This window comes from Vanessa tameamea, chromosome 17 (assembly GCF_037043105.1).
Source record: "Vanessa tameamea isolate UH-Manoa-2023 chromosome 17, ilVanTame1 primary haplotype, whole genome shotgun sequence".
In the NCBI taxonomy this organism is placed as follows: domain Eukaryota; kingdom Metazoa; phylum Arthropoda; class Insecta; order Lepidoptera; family Nymphalidae; genus Vanessa; species Vanessa tameamea.
Genome location: NC_087325.1, coordinates 1,936,496 through 1,953,300, shown reverse-complemented (window position 1 = coordinate 1,953,300; position 16,805 = coordinate 1,936,496). Strand labels below are relative to the sequence as shown.

The window sequence follows — 16,805 nt, the reverse complement described above, 5'->3', positions numbered from 1 at the left end:
TACAACTTCATTCGCTCGTGGACATTATTTATGCAAATATAAGTCGATACCTTCATATATACCCCACAGTCAGTCGTTGTCATGCGAGCTATCTTATCAGCGTCTGCCTTCGGACTAGTTATTATCTACAATCGGTAAACGTTGATAACAAATGAATCAGTTAGCATAGCAACGACAGCCAGTCTACCTGGTACATACTTTATTGTTCAAATATAACACAACAAATGTCCATTTTGTATGCAGCTGTTGATATAAAAATTATTAAATAGCAAGTAGTAAAATTATTATTACCTAAACAATATCCTACAACGCGTTACCATGTCATAAAATATCTAACTAAAAGGTGTTTAGTATCTTATACGGTATATTTCTTTAAATGATTCGTATTATGAAAGTTGTATCTCATTAATAAGTAGATAACAAAGAAACTTCTCGTTATAACGTAATTACATAAAATTTATTCATTTTCTATTAAAGTATGCATAATGTGTTTTAAGTGTATACAATAGTTGTTTCGAATATGACCAATAATTCTTTTTTTTTTGTATGCAACAGTTCGTTTTCACATTCATCACAGGTATAATGTGGTAATTAATTTGCATCTGGTATCGCCCGCTTGGAATTCATTTTGTGATGAGAATAGTCCAAGAACTGGTATAAAACCTTTTATCCATATTACCTCTGAATGGATGAATAAAGGAGCATGTATCCTAATATCCTAGGGGCTTGAACTTGATTCTTACAACATTTCATTAAAATCAATTCAGTGGTTTATTCGTGAAATAGAGAGTCATATGAAGTTACTTTCCCATTTAATACAGAACGTATGTATTTATATATATATATGAATATGGGTACCTATTACAAGTATCCAGCGCTTATATATTTATTATTTATAAATAAGCCTACCTAACTATGTATTAGATTAAACTATGTAAATTTCTAATTGATTTAATTGTTAACGCAGGAGGTGTGAAGGAGACCAGCCGACTGTAAAAATTGATTTCCATAATGTTATGTATAATGAATTTGATTTCTATCAATTTAGTGAGGTTGTTGCCTTGTACCAGCAATTAAGGCGGGGTTTGAAAGTTATTGCAGAACTATAATATAATCAAAGGGTACCTAGATGAAATAATAAATTTTACTCCATAGCCTCTTTCAATTGATTTTTTCAAATAAAGCATCATTATGATACGTCTTCGCTTAAGGTTATCACGATAATTGAAAATGGCGTAAGTAAATAATATTGTCATTTTTCATCTTTGACTAAACAAAGCTTTCTTTAATGAGCTTTGTATTAAAAAGTATTTTTTTAATTAAATCTGGTTTAACTAAAATATAATTTAACCATGCAAAAATAATTTAATATTAATGTTGTGGTTTTAATAAGAAAGATGATTAAGCAATTTTCGTATATACATACAATAATTCGTATATATACTTATAATCTAGTCGAACATGCATTTAAATCGAAATTATTAGTAACTTAAATCTCTATATATCTAAGTTCTCACAGAATAAATAATAGTACTTACCTATTACTTCCTTAGTTTAAAGAGTACCTACTTAGCTAAAAAAAATTGAAGTCAGTTTTATGTAATATTTTATCTCTTATATTCTGTCCCTACTTTAAATAGTTTTTTCCATTTCATCTAAAAAGTTCTTACAAAATATAGTATTCATTTTTCAAGTATTTTCATAGGTTTAATTTTTATTCTCTGATGACAGAAACTATGACGATAATAATTATGGTAATGGGTGATTTTTATATAGCATCTTAAATGTTTATAATTCTCAACATATTATAAGAAAATTACAAAACAAAGTAGTATTTTATGTACATTTAAATAATGTTTTAAACATAACGATTTAAAATATGTCTTTAAAATATAGTACTTGAAGAAAAATATTGTGATTTTGCACCAAAAATATAACATATGTTTACTTAATGAGCTACCTATTGGTAGATTCGATCTGTGTTATTATATTTTTGTATCAGTAAACGTGCTACTCAATTGCTATATTTGCATTTCTATGACCCAAGCTAAACTGTTTTATATCAACGAGTCCTGAAGTATGAAAATTGCGTAAACGCAAATTTCAAATCAAGTTGTAATTCATGCTCGTGTAACGCGATGCATGCACGCAGGTCGGGTGGCAGCAAGCTGTCTACTCGCATCCGATGGAATTATCTACGCTAGCATAATGCGTACATGAATTATACCGATATTTGCAACGTGGGTGTGTTCTCTCTGCATTTTTTTTTAAATATAAATCGATCGAACAATCTTTTTTTAAAAATAATGTGTAGGTATTATATATAAAAATATTGATCGATAATGTTTTTGGCCTGGATTAACCAAAGGCAAAGTAGGCAACTGCCTGACTGCGAGTGAGCCCAGCGTTACGTAGGGGCCCCGTTGTCTGACAAAACTAATCTAATCGAAGTTTTGGATGGACGAAAACTGACAAGTTTAGTATTTGTTAAATGTAATGATATTTTGATTGATTGTTTCGTGTTTCATCTTTCATATTTTCAAATATAGTTAGAATTAAAAAAACTCGAAACCGTCAACTATAGGAAGAAACATGAAGGTTAAAGAGAAACAGGCAGTAATATTTTTTTGCCTAAAGAAAACCTCTTTATAAATACATTAATTCGACCCTCTGATCATGAATCTATAATCTCCAATCCATACATTTCTCTGTACTTACTTAAAATTTCACATTCAAAATTTAAGAAAAAATAAGTTAAGCACTCGCTAACTTAAATATTTGTGTAAATCTCATTTGATAGGTACTTACAATGTAAATTTGTCTTTTAAAGTGATTTTACGGTATTCAAGCGCTGATAAAAAACAGATCATATTAAAGTATAAAAAAAGCAAATCTGGTTTTTATGGAGATGCTCGGAGACGAGGATCGTAAAGATTAAGGGAACCTTGAGGCCATATTTGTATAGTCATATTAACTGAAGTTTTATTGATTGATTAAAGGGCAAAAACGCTTTTGAGTATGTACGTTTTTGCCTATCACTCATTATTATCACGTGGAATTCGTACAAAATCACTAAATAGATGATATTTAAGACACTTCTTGGAAAATACCAAATACCACGCATGAAAATTATAAAATAATTTTGTTTTGAAATATTTAAATATAATCATTATGTATTTGTCTTTAACATATAATACATCTATATCATGATCATAACTTATCTCAATTGACCTACAAATACTACAAGCTACTTATTTCACTTTTTACAGTTAGTTGGCAGCAATCTCTTAATTTTGTTATTAATTTAATATTTCTTTCGGTTATAATTTTGAAATGAGTAAACAGTAAATTAAAAGTTTATTAAAAAAAAAAACATATAATAATTATGTTTTAAATTTGTACAATTTTATTTTAAATTACATTTTTACAACCGATTTAAAAACTACTAATTTTGAACGCACCTTGAGTAAAGCTAAAACTAACGCCATCTATGTGACTGATGAAAAACCACATGCATTTTCTAAATGAGTGGTTATTGCCTAATTTAACTACATAAACTCATATTCTAAATTCCAAAATTGTAATAACTTTATAATTAAAATCATGAAATTATTTTTTTATTTTTAAACTTATAACAAAAATTAGAGATATTCTATTTATGCATTCAATTTGAATAGTGGCGCTAAAGTATTCTATCGTCGCGACACCTTCCGAATGAAATTGAAAGCTGCAATGAACAAAGAGAGCTAGCTAGCCACTACTAGAAATTAAGGTTGTGTTTTATCTCTGTCTGATAAGTATGCACGTTTAGTGTGCGAACGGGACGGCGTTTAGACTTTCAGCCATCAATTCATAACCATCTTTCTTTCTTGTGCAACTGTTTCTCGTCGGTCGTGTTCTAGGATCTAGTGCTAACACAGGATGGACGCCATTCGTGCGAGATAAATTGTGGCATCGCTCGCGTAGCGACAGTGCGTGCATCGGTGGCGGGCGTGGAGTATGCTATATGTGTGACTGGTGCGTTCGGGTGGCCTCGGTGTGGTGCGGAGTGTGTAGAGTGTCCGGGGAGAGCAGAACGGTCACAGCGAGGACTCAGCAGACCGGCGGGCCGGCTAGGCTGTGTGGGGAGGCATGGCGGGCGCGAGCTGATCGGGCAGTCGCGGCGTCCGCTCGCGCTCCGCCGGCCTCATGCGAGCGCCGGAGGTTTTATGGGTATTTGCGTGAGCTGCCGGCGCCGCGAGCGAAAGGCACCCGAAAAGCGTTGGGTGCCAGGAGCGGGCGGGCCCGCTAAGGGCGCGGCGGCAGAGTTGCTACCGCGGCGCGTCCACCTGCCAGCCATGGCAAACTCCATTTCCAACATCAAAATGACCAACCCTATCAAGGGTATAGTGAGCAGGCGTCGAAAACGATATGTAAAGGACGGCTTCAATTTGGACTTAGCATGTATCCTTTTTGTGAGTGATGTGTGAGGTTTGTGGTATTTAGTTCCTCGACATGGTAAGTGTGGTAGTTTTTAAGTTCGGGGACATCATAATCGTATCTATTTCTATTTAAAAATATATTCGTATAACCCTTTCGCAGTACGAGATCATGAACTTTATAACCTGTGTTTTATTAATATCAACAATTTTACGTCTTAGAGGTTATAACGCGAATAGGTGTCAAAATAATCAAATTGTATTGCAATATTCGGGTGTAAACATTCAAGAAAGTGGACAGACCAGTTGTATTAAGGTTACAATGGTGTCTAAATTGCATTTGAATACACATTATATAGAAACTGAACTAAAATAACACAAAAAGAACCACTACTACAGATATAAACCTTGATAACTATACATACATAGACATATAGCCTAGTGATATCTGGCATAGCAACAACTCATAACCTATATATCTATAACAGGACACATGCAGTTACTGTTATCTGATTATCTTTGTGGTAACCTAAAGATAAGCATCATTTAGTACTCTTGTGTAAATTTAAGGTAGGCCTTGGGGCCGATCAATGTCAGAGTAATACCATTGTTAGTTTGAAAGTTTTCTGAATGCCATGTTAGTTTCTCTTAAACATTTACATGCCTATTTTGAGTAAAAGTTCTATAGTGAAATGTTGATTTTTCACTGCCATAGGTATTTAGTTCTTCAAATTTTAGTAGTAATTTATTAGCAATAAATATAACAGTAATCCATTTCATTTCAAGGTACAACCAAATCTTTAATAATTGTTCATAATTTATTTAGTTGCAACTTGCTTTTTAATTTATTGTGGTTAAATTTAACTTAGTATAATATTTCTGAATTAATAGCTTTCCCGATGTACTTCATACTAAGAGTATTAATTATGAAAAATGCCTGTGAATCTTATAGGTGGGTCAATGAATATATAAACTAAGACTTAGTATGTTGTTATACATCTATACTTATCTGTAGTAATAATATAAATGCGGAAGTCTGTTGCTCTTTCAAGGCTAAACCACTGAACTGAATTTATATTATGATATTAGTATGAAGCAAGCTTGAATTCCTAGGAAGGACATAGGCTTTTTATGCCCAATACCTGACAACCAGCTTTTAAAATGCAAGGGCAACCATTCATATATTAAACCTCTACAACATATTAAATTAACTACAAGAACGGAAATCAAAATATTTAATGTTACTTCAATTTCATTTATTGCTGCTCTAATGTTGTATTTAAATGAAGACATTTAATATAATAATTATTTAAATTTAAATAGTGATACTGCTTAGTAATAAAATAAATCTGCAGGGATATCAAATATAATATTATAGTCAAAATTATTGAAAAGGGAAAGACAACAAATATCTAGAGATATAGTAACATTAAAAACAAATGTCCTGTTAAATTTAATAAAATATTTTAAAAAAGTATCTAATTTGAAAGAAATTATTATCATTAAGTATTCATGGAGATGTCATTAAACATTTCAATGCTAATATAATTGTATTAAAAATAATTCAACTTGACTGATGAACAGTAACAATATGAGAATCATACATAGAGTTATTGTATGTTTGCGTTATTTATCTGTAGTAGTAAAGTTGATTCTAAATACCACAGCCACATTAGCAAGTTTTCGATATTAAATTTATTCTGTTTCATTTATTTCCTCAAGATCACAGGACTATTTATATAACTATATTTGGTTACTAAAGTGTGATCTCTGTTAATAGCTACTCTCTTACATAAGGTTTCAACCAAGGTCAGGTTTAAGGGAGCCCATCTGGAAACACCCCTGGAACACAATAGATTTGCAGAAATGTAAATTTCCAAATTCTGACAAGCAATAAAACTTTATATAATATTTGTTGAGGTTTTCAATATCTACATATTATTTTAAAATTATTTCTGTATTAAATTTATATTGATACATCCAACTTAAAAAAAGTTTCATAATATTCAGAAAATAAATATGGGCCTGTTTCTTATCCTTTGTTAGCCCAGTGCTTCCAGACTTCTAATGGGAGCCCTGGTCTAGAAGTTTAGTCACGGTCATGAAACACTCTGCTAAGAATAATATGAACCTTTGTTTTAAGTTTGATATCAACATATAAATTGTTAGACTTATTAATAGTATGACTTTTGAGTTAATAATGTTTCCTATTTTAACATTGGGCATAACATATTTTCCTTTTTTGATTTAATTAAAATATTTAAAAAAAAATGATGCAAATATTTCATGGATATATCACTATTATAAAATGAAATCAGTATATTATTTGATTACAAAGTCTTTAAATTAGTTACACATTAAATGATAGCTCATTACCACATGTGGAAGTAAAAGACCTTGAAAAAATGTACAGTTCAAAAGAGTAGGTATACCTAGATTTAACTTGTCTATTTGAGAATTGATATGAACCAAGTTATAATTATGCACATAAGTTAAAGAGAAGATCTATTTCGTGTTTTATTAATATTTAATAATACACATTTTTATATCAACTTCCTAAAATTATTTTTTAAAACAATATTTTACTAACAACAGATTATATCACGTGATTAGAATCAGGTATTTTTAGTTAAAAAGATAAAAAAATAGTTTTTATATATATTTTTTAAATTACACGAATTTTTAAATTTCATAAAGATCCTATAATAGTTTTAAAAGAACGAAAGGGTGGTGCATATCGCAAAAGTATACGAAATATAACCATTTATATGCGATGTAATTAAAATGCGACTATTAACGTCCGCCATATTAGTAGTCTGTTGACGTGAAATAGTGCAAGGAATTTCATGAAACCTCATTTCTTAAAATTCGCTGCTATTGCGGCAATCAGGGAAACGAATTCGCTAAATAATCTTTGAATTTGATATTAAAATCGTGAATATGAATTTAAGTTTATTTGTTATATTGATTACTAAGTATTTATTAATTGATACTCGCATCCTTTGGTGGTTGTAACAATAGTTGCATGTATTAAATTTCGCTTGACAACACAGATCGATTTTATATTTTACGATTGAATTGGGCGTTAAATTTCGAAATCTAGACACTTGGTAGTTGATACTAATATCAGCAGATTAAATACAACTTATAAACAGAAGTTCATCTAAACTGTTTACATATACAAATAAATGTTTATTTTTATTTATTTTATTTATTTTTGTAATAACTGAAAACACTACTAAGTCAATATGTAACACTATGAGTAGCTGTGTTTCGCGGCTTCACCTGCTTTAAAATTAGACTACAGACGTGCCAAGCGTTAATTCCATGTTCTTATATACAAATTTATTTATTATTGATACATCAACAGTAACAAAATGATGATGTATACATTTTTGTTTTATTTAATTATTATAAAAATACACAAATCAGTGCTCAGTAATAAGAATGCTTATTGTAGCTTCCGTTTCTATTAAACGTTTGATTTATATGTTATTCGATATATATAACGTAGAAATAAAAACAATACAATGTTTGTATATCTAGTTCTCAATCAGGTCTCCGGTTTAGATGTTTTATAAACTGCACTGACAATTTTATCAGTTGAATAGTTCATTCACCCGCGTGCACGGGTAGCGAAATATACGATTTTAATATGTATTATCATTATTGATATGATTGCGTTTTTATAAAGCTCGTAACGAATTGACCGCGTGATCGAAACAATTGTACCTACATATATAAATAAGTCTTGAGTACCGATGTTGCTATTATTTATTCTTAAAAGTGACGGTATTCAAAATATACTTAAATTTTATGTCATGTAAATTATTGGTCGAACCATATTATATTTGATTATTAATTGTTATTATAATATGAAAATTATTTTGAAGAACTAATGTCGTAATTAATAACTTCCTTATTTTGATATAACTTTGACTCATTAAATTAATAACAAATAAGTCGTGTTTTGATTTAGTTCTAGTAAAACATTTAGGGATAAAACGAGTCAGAGATTTATTGTCAAAATAAATTGAATTTGATTACGGCAAAATATTTTAAAATGCCAATGAAAGAAAAGCAGTAGGTTCAGACGTAACCTCTTGAGTTCTTTGTGGTGTATAAATTCCATTAAAAAGTTTTTTTTTTTTTTTTAAATAATTCGATCAGCCGCGGGTTCGACTTTCGCTTGATTCTCAACGTTAAACTGCATTTTATGGTATTAATTTATATATATTAATAAAAAATAAAAATTACCGTATATAGTTACTTAAATTGCTAATATTATAATATTGCCAAAATAAATGTAAAATAGTTTTTGGTGATGTTTCGACAAGATGCGAAACGCAAAATCGATTTTAACGTTGCGTAGTCGATTATTCAGTAGTATAATAGTCGTATATATATACATATATATTAAATTGAAAAAAATACTTTAGTTTAACATACGCGATAACAAATTGATAACAATATAAACTTGTACAGAATGTAGTGATAATAAGCTTTTACGAAGATCTTTTCTCTCACTAAGTCGCTCTCCTCCATGTTAAATTTTTACCGGGGTTCTGTAACAAAATCTAATTAATCTAATTTGTATATTTTTTTGCTGTCTTTACTCTACGTTAAACGCCTTACGCACACTACGACATCTTGTAAGCACGGGCTAATGCGTGTCGATAATTTAACGTCTGTGAATTAATCTTTAATGTGTTTTTTTTTAATCTCTTTAACTGAGACTTAACATAAATAATTTATTAAGTTATTTGTTCAAATTAAATTATCGTGTTATTGTGTAATAGAGCTTAATACGTAATAGATTGTCGTAATTGGTAATTTCTGCTTACATTGTGGATGACGGATTGTATTTTGACCACTGACGTTAATGATGTATGACATATATTCTTACGTAACGCTAATAAGGTTTTATAGTAAATTATTGCAACTTTTTAATTTTCAAACCGCAAATTAGACTAACAAATGCTAAGTTACTATTAAAGCTATATATTTATTGTTGTGTATATTGTAAGATATACTAGATAGATAGACTAAATAGTTTTATTGATAAAGTAATGTTTTTTTTGTTTATCAATTAAAAATTATCGTTTAATAAAACGAAAGACTATTAAGACAAAATAATTTTAAATAAAGCTTTTACGTGAAAACGCATAATTCATAGGTTTATAAAAATTAGCTACGCTTACTAATTTTTTAATTTTTTTTTATGTGATTGGTGGCAAACGATCAGGAGGCTCACCTGATGGAAAGTAACTACCACCGCCCAAGGACTAATAATCGTCTTATCATATAAGATTTTCTTACAAAATTCTTATTTCAAATGTTCTTGATGTTAATCTTATTGACTACTCTTAGACATAATCTTTTAAATTTTATTTAATCAGTAGTCATTCATATGTGTTTTACTCATATCGTTTTCTGTGATTATATTACCTTGACTGTCGGATGAAAATACCAGTAGTCCGACCATCAACCCGCCCCAAAACAACGTCGTAGAAGACGCAGTATACACGCTAATATTATGTAAAAGTTTTTATATTTTAAAATATAAATTAGGTACTAGTTTTCGCCTGTAGCTTTGCGCCACGCGTTGGATTGGGGTGAGGGGCGTTCATAGGTTTTAGGTATAAAAAGCCAATGTCCTTCCTTGTGGTTCAACATTGCTCCATAATAAATTTCATCGAATTTGGTTTAGCTTTTTTGCCGTCAAAGTGTAACAGATAAAGTTACTTTCGCATTTATAATATTAATACAGATAAATTACACCCATTAGAAGTCATAGCTGCCCACGCTTATACTTTGACTCGTGTCGGTCGTGATCCACTGGATTGGCTTTAGACCACGAATCCTCCGAATTCTCCGAATCCACGAAGTAGATCTGGATGAAGAGGAGACAAGTAACAAGTCTCTATTGAAGCTAAGCAGATTCTAATGGCTTTTTTGCGAAACATCTCCGGTTTGATATAAAATCTCGTTTAATAATTTATTTTTAATATGCTAATGAAATTGCGTCTATATTCATTTAAATAATTGTGTCTTAGAAAATGACAAAGCATCGTAAATAATAACGTTGCACGTGTAACCAGTAGATTAATCGATTCTGTTTTTTTTTGTCATTTACTCGACTGTGAATAGGTTAATAGGGGTAATGCGTTTACCTTATATGTAAGCGCCACGGCTTTAGCCTTAACTCCACTGCTAATTTTGACAAATTGTTTTGTTATTTATTAACTAGCTGTTACCCGCCCGCTTCGCTTCCATATTCAAAAATGTATAGTTATCGTCCCCAGCTTCGCTTGCGTTTAATGGTCTGGTCAATGAAGTAGCCCATGTCTTTTCTTGGGGTTCTAATTTTCTTCATAGGAAAAATCATCGAACTCATAAAATTGGGGTGACTGTTAGTGTGCTATAGGTAAAGTTTTATAAATTGCGCGTGGGTAAAGCCACCGGTTCAGTTAGTATAGCCTAAGGCAAATGGAGTTAACAGATAAACCTTAAAGGTCTTTCTACACCAAGCCGATCGGGCACGACAATTTAGTGTAGGAGTTGCACTTGATCGATACGATATTTTATGTTAAATCAAACAATCCGACGACTGTCTCAAAAACAACCTCGGACTAGACGATCGAGGCCGATCGATTTTGTGGAGAAGTGTCATAACGGATTATCACGTGTTCAAATCGGCAAGCATCACGGATTCTTATTTAATTTGTTTATAATTCATCTCTTGCACGGCGTTGAAGGATACAATCATTGTGAAATCCATATGTATCGAAATAAACACTATCACATTTTCCTATAGCGTATTCCAATCGAAAAAGAAATAAAGATAAACAAACCTTAGTACTAACAGCTCTGCTATATTGTGCACTAGAAAAAAATTTTGATTAATGTATCTACTATTTAAATATTTATATCCACTTTAATACGACTTTTAAATTTAAAATGACATTTTTGCGCGGATCCATAGTGATATGCAGATTATTAAATATGATATCGCGTCAATTTAGTGTCAAAGTTGTTAATATTGCTTTGCTCCTCCATTGGAATTGACTATACATACCTATCCACCAACCCTCATTGGTAGGAGGAAGGTTCAGGAAAGGCCTTTGCCCATTTCGAATGCTTGTTAGATACAAAAAAATGTGGTTTTCGTTACGTTCGTACAAGTGCTTCGTTTCGTAGGTTAAATGACGTCATCAGAAATCAACTAGCGTCCGGAAGCCACCTTATTGTAAAACCTGTTTAAGCGCTTGTTCCTTTCTGTGCATCTGCGACATGTATACGGACCATAGTTATTTTAAATAACAACCTCTTGTGAAATAATTTTACATACAGATACTGTCTGTTTTTATGTATGTAGTCTTAGTAATTTTTTTTTTTATGGCCACACGGAGATCTGTAAAGATCTGTGAACTTTCTTAAAGCTAGTGGGTAATTGACTTATGGTTGATTATCTTCCTATTAATCAGTTTTTAATTTTATGCCTTTTTTTAATATTATGACTTTATTTACACAATTTTAAATGTATATAGTATAATAAATATATGTATTTAAGATGAATCTGGTATCGAATTGGAATTAGGAATTTAGTATAAATTCCAGTTTAGATAACTTCAAGTGCAATAGATAATACATATCGATACAAATATTTAACTATTTGGTACCTAGATAAATGTGGGTCCTCGATTCGGTCATTTTTATGTAAGGTTTTATAAAATGTTATTGATATTTTTTTTTTAATAATAAACGCTACGAACGACACTGAAATAATAAACGTAATATACCAAAGACTGTGCTTGTGTGTTGGTTACTTATTCGACGAATTCGAATAAAATTTAAAAAACCGATTACGTTATTTTCGTTTAATATAAAAAGGTTATAGTATGTTTTTTTTTAATTAACGTCTATCGCAGCGATCGGTTTATAGCTTAACAAATAAATACTAAGAGAATCCAAGAAAGAGATGTTTCGAAATCGTCGCTAGCAATCACCGCGGTCGGAAATTAGTTTAGTGTGCTGTACCTCGCTTCGTAGCCGAGATTACAAAACCGTAGTCGTGACATCCAACGAATGACCTTATACAGATTATTTGTTTAATAATTACATTTTTACAGGCGATTTTTAGGGGTCAGTGGGAAATATAGCTTGACAGTTTTAAATATAATAATTTGTACATAATGGGTTAATATAGCCCAGTTGATAGAACACGTGAGTCTTAATCGAGGGATTCAGAACCCGGTGAATATTGTATTGCAATATTGTATTACGTGTTTTATTGATTTGGTTAAACTTCGCCTTGTTGAAAAACGAAATTCTGCAAATCTATATTCACCCATCTGTTACAAGGAAAGCGTTACTAAAAGCTTTGAACTCAACTATTTTTATTTTATTTAAAATAGGTACATAAAACGGGAAATCGGTCACATGATGGTAAGCGAAAGCCCATAGACACTGGCATTTCGATAAATATTAACCGTCCTTAACATCGCCAATGCGCCGCCAACCTTGGGAACTAAGATATTATGCCTTTAGTTATACTGGCTAACTTTTCAAATCGGAACACAATAATACTAAGGATTATTGTTTGGCTATAGAATACGAGATGGACTTAACCGTGAATGTAATTGGCCATTTATAAGTTGTATATTTGCTAGTATTTATGAAATATTGTCTACGTCATTGCGTCGACATAATATGAGTGATACGATGTTTCCCAACGTATTTGTACAAAACCCAGTCGGTATTTGAAATCGCGAATCACTTTTATGTATAATTTTAAAATAATATATATTTTACAGTTATTTGTTTATATTCTATATATTTATTTATTTAAAATTCCTTTTAGTCATAAATGTAGTATTTGTACGGAACCAATATATTAATTTTCGACTCGCCTTACATTCCTTCATTACGAAGTTGGAAAATCAATTTAGAATTTAAATTTTTTTATCTCTGAATACGAACTGGCTGTTTTTTACGGTTCTGCTGTAGATTTAAACGGTGCCTTGTTTCCAATTTATAATCACTTGTAATCGGAATAATAAAAAAAAAAAGAATATTTATATCATAGACCTGTTTCAATCCTCTAATTGTATTAATTAGCGGAGTAGGCTTGGTGCTTATTTATATAACACGCTGTGTCAATGTTTGTTGCTAGATACACATGTGTCAGGATTTCATCTGACACCTACGGGTTCCCTCCCTTAAGAGGTTTTCCTTCATCTCCAAGCATGGGATGAATTTTAAACAAATGAAAATCAGTGGTGTTTGTCAGCCCCGGTTTGCACAGGCAGGCTTCGGTTATCGTCTAATACATATATTATAAATTATTATTAATGTTATAACATGATTATTTGTAACACGTAAACATATAATCAAGTAGAACTTAATATCTGCTTAATAAAAAATTTAAAATCACTTTAATACAAAGCACAAAGTCTAACAAGATGAAATGTTGCACTTGTAATTCTAATGGAACATAGTCGAGAGTAGAGAGATTTTTTTTTTTATTTGAATCAAAAATAAACTGAACTGGGAGCCAGTTGCCTGATGGCCGCAGAATTTTATAAATATAATAACATACATCGTACCTTTATAAGTTTAACACAGATTTTTGGCAAGCGTATTGTTTAAAGGCCCGTGGTTGTCAGACAGTTATGGTAGGAGATATTATCGTGTTCCAAATTTTAATCGAACATAATATGGTGCGAGTAATATTTAACGCGTCGCTGTATATGGACGTTGGAAAAAGTTTTGAATCGAAAGTATTGTAGGTACTTATCCCTACCCATATATAAATACGTTATGTAATCTGTATAATTGTGTTATATACTGACATCAATATCAAGCTGAGATAGGCCAGACTACCTCTAGCAGCTCTTTAATAAATATAAGCTCTATAATAAAGATTCAGTGTCTTTAGAAATAAATTACCTGAGAAAAACTGCTAGAAAATTATTATAATAAAATTTAACTTTTTTATATGTATGTACCAGTCAGAATAACTTTGTATTAAAACATACACCTACATACATTTTCATTTATAACTGTTGTCTATGGATACTTAGCATCATTATCAAGCATAGATAATATATTTATAAAAGATGAATCTTAAAATTAAATTTTGTGAATTTTGTATGATTACTTTTTCCTTGCACGTTTTTTTATTGTATATTATTAAATCTATTTTCGATTTAAGTTTTGGTCCGTTATACTAAAAATTGTTATTTATGATAATTGAACTCTCCGATCGTGTCGGATTCGCCGTCCCAACGGATCCCGAGAGTCAGGTAACAGAGAATGCATCTGTGTTTGTGCATACACCTGTGCGCTAATATATATCTCGTGTAGTTGGCTGGTCTCCCTTGAGATTGAAGTCGGTCAAGAAGCCATCATCGAATGATTATATAAGAACACGGCAATTGAAATTCACGCTTGTCAAAGGAGAATCTGCAAAGTGCAGCGAACTCTATAATAATATTTTCTGAAACCTCCGAAACGCGAATAACGCTAATATGTCGCTCTAGCTGTTTTTTTCAGATAGGCATTACAGAACTACGTGTACTCGTTTATTATAGACTAGCTGTGCCCGCAACTTCGTGCGCGTTTGAATTTAACAAAAAAGTTATTGTTGTAGCCTAAGTTACTCGTTATTACATCAGCTTTCTGCCAGTGAAAGTCCCATCAAAATCGATCCAGCCGTTCCAGAGATTAGCCGGAACAAACAGACAGACAGACAAAATTAAAAAAAAATGTTATTTTGGAATATGTACGGTGTTTATATATACGTATGCATTTAGTAAAAAGCGGAATGAATTTTATACCAGTTTTAAAACGTTATATTTAAATTAAATTTGAATGTATACAAATGTTCCCAATGTTAAGTTTTTGATGGAATTTCCTGAAAGTATAATTATGTCCTATAATAATAATAGAAAACCGCATTGTGGTCACCATGCTGTCTGGCTCTGCACACGTAATCTAGTTAAGTAAAGACTTGTACGCTGAGAGCTAGCAGACACTTCAGCTACGTGTGACGTACAAAGAAAAAAATGTTTCTTATTATTTTTTTAATTTAAAATATTGTAATTGCATTCGAATATGTTTTAAAGTAAACTCTATAATTTTTAAATATTGTAATAAATGCAATACTACTCAGTGACATAATCAATTACCTACCATGTGACCCTTAACAATAATATACACTTACAAAGTTGACATTTGCAAAACATATTCTGTGACATACTTTATGAAAGTATATCTAGACATTTGACAGGCAGACATTTTTGATATTTGCCAGGTCAGTGAATTGATATCACATTCAACATGAATACAGGTGAGATTGAAATGAATTTAAATTTCGAACAGAGTATGATTTTCCTATTCTACAATTTTATACGAAATCAAGTATACGAAAAGTTAGCCGTACGTTATATTTATTTATTAGAAATATTTACCACAGTCACAAGGGACATAACATCTTAGTTACCAAGGTTGGTGGTGCATTGGCTATGTAATGAATGGTAATATTTCTTACAGCCAATGTCTACGGGCGGTATTGACAACTTACCATCATATGGCCTTTTTGCTCGTCCTCCTACCTATGTAATAATATATATATATATATATATATATATTTAGACATTGAAGATAGATAGAATGTCTACTACGCTTGTAGTCATACTGGTGAGGTGACCGCTAGCTCTCGTACTAATTAGTTCGGAATTTTATTCTGAGTAATTCATATTATTATATTATTATATGACTAATATAAATTTTGCTGACTAATATAGTTTAATTGGGATTTTTATGTTGTATATTTATCATCAGAATTAATTTAAATGTATTTTATAACCTAACGTTATAAGTAGGTATTCATTAGTCAATTGTATAATAATTTATCTCGTCGATAACTACTCTGTACGAGCTTATTCATGTGAATATCGCAGATTATGTTCTGTCTTTGACAGTTGGGAACTATAGTAGCGTTGTTATGTGTTTATTCTCCAATCTTTGTTAGTTTTAAAACACTGTATTGTATGCGTTTGGACAGATCTAAAACTCGTTAAATTTATTATAATTAATAAAAAGGCCTTATATTACCAACATGGTTACATTGCTGATAAAATTAAGTTGTAAATTTAAGTGGTTTTTATGAAACTCTGAGTTGAAGGCTTCCTCAGGAGATTGTTAGATTTCTCCATATTCATTCAACCAGTATGATTCAGCTATACGCATGATCTTGTCCTTATAGCGTGTGTGGTCTTCTTAGTTTAGTTTTGCCAATCGGTCCCATTCAAGAATTCAACTTTTTGGCACATTTATGGTCCTACAGTCTAGCATAGCTTTATTATAAATTAACGTTTGAGC

General features: G+C 31.1%; 2 protein-coding genes across 4 annotated transcripts in view; one reads left to right on the top strand and one right to left on the bottom strand.

Annotated features, from left to right (window-relative positions):
- LOC113394793 (uncharacterized) overlaps nucleotides 1–16,805 on the bottom strand; it is a 337,088-nt gene that overhangs the window by 100,634 nt on the left and 219,649 nt on the right. The window lies entirely within an intron of this gene.
- LOC113394796 (phosphatidylinositol 3,4,5-trisphosphate 3-phosphatase and dual-specificity protein phosphatase PTEN) overlaps nucleotides 3,721–16,805 on the top strand; it is a 52,823-nt gene continuing 39,738 nt past the window's right edge. The window contains exon 1 of one of the 3 annotated variants that reach the window (XM_026632222.2): nucleotides 3,721–4,443. In XM_026632222.2, the coding sequence (XP_026488007.2) occupies nucleotides 4,209–4,443 (235 nt within the window). In that variant the 5' untranslated portion in view covers nucleotides 3,721–4,208. The remainder of the gene's footprint in view (nucleotides 4,444–16,805) is intronic. The other 2 variants (XM_026632223.2, XM_026632224.2) reach the window with 2 other exon arrangements.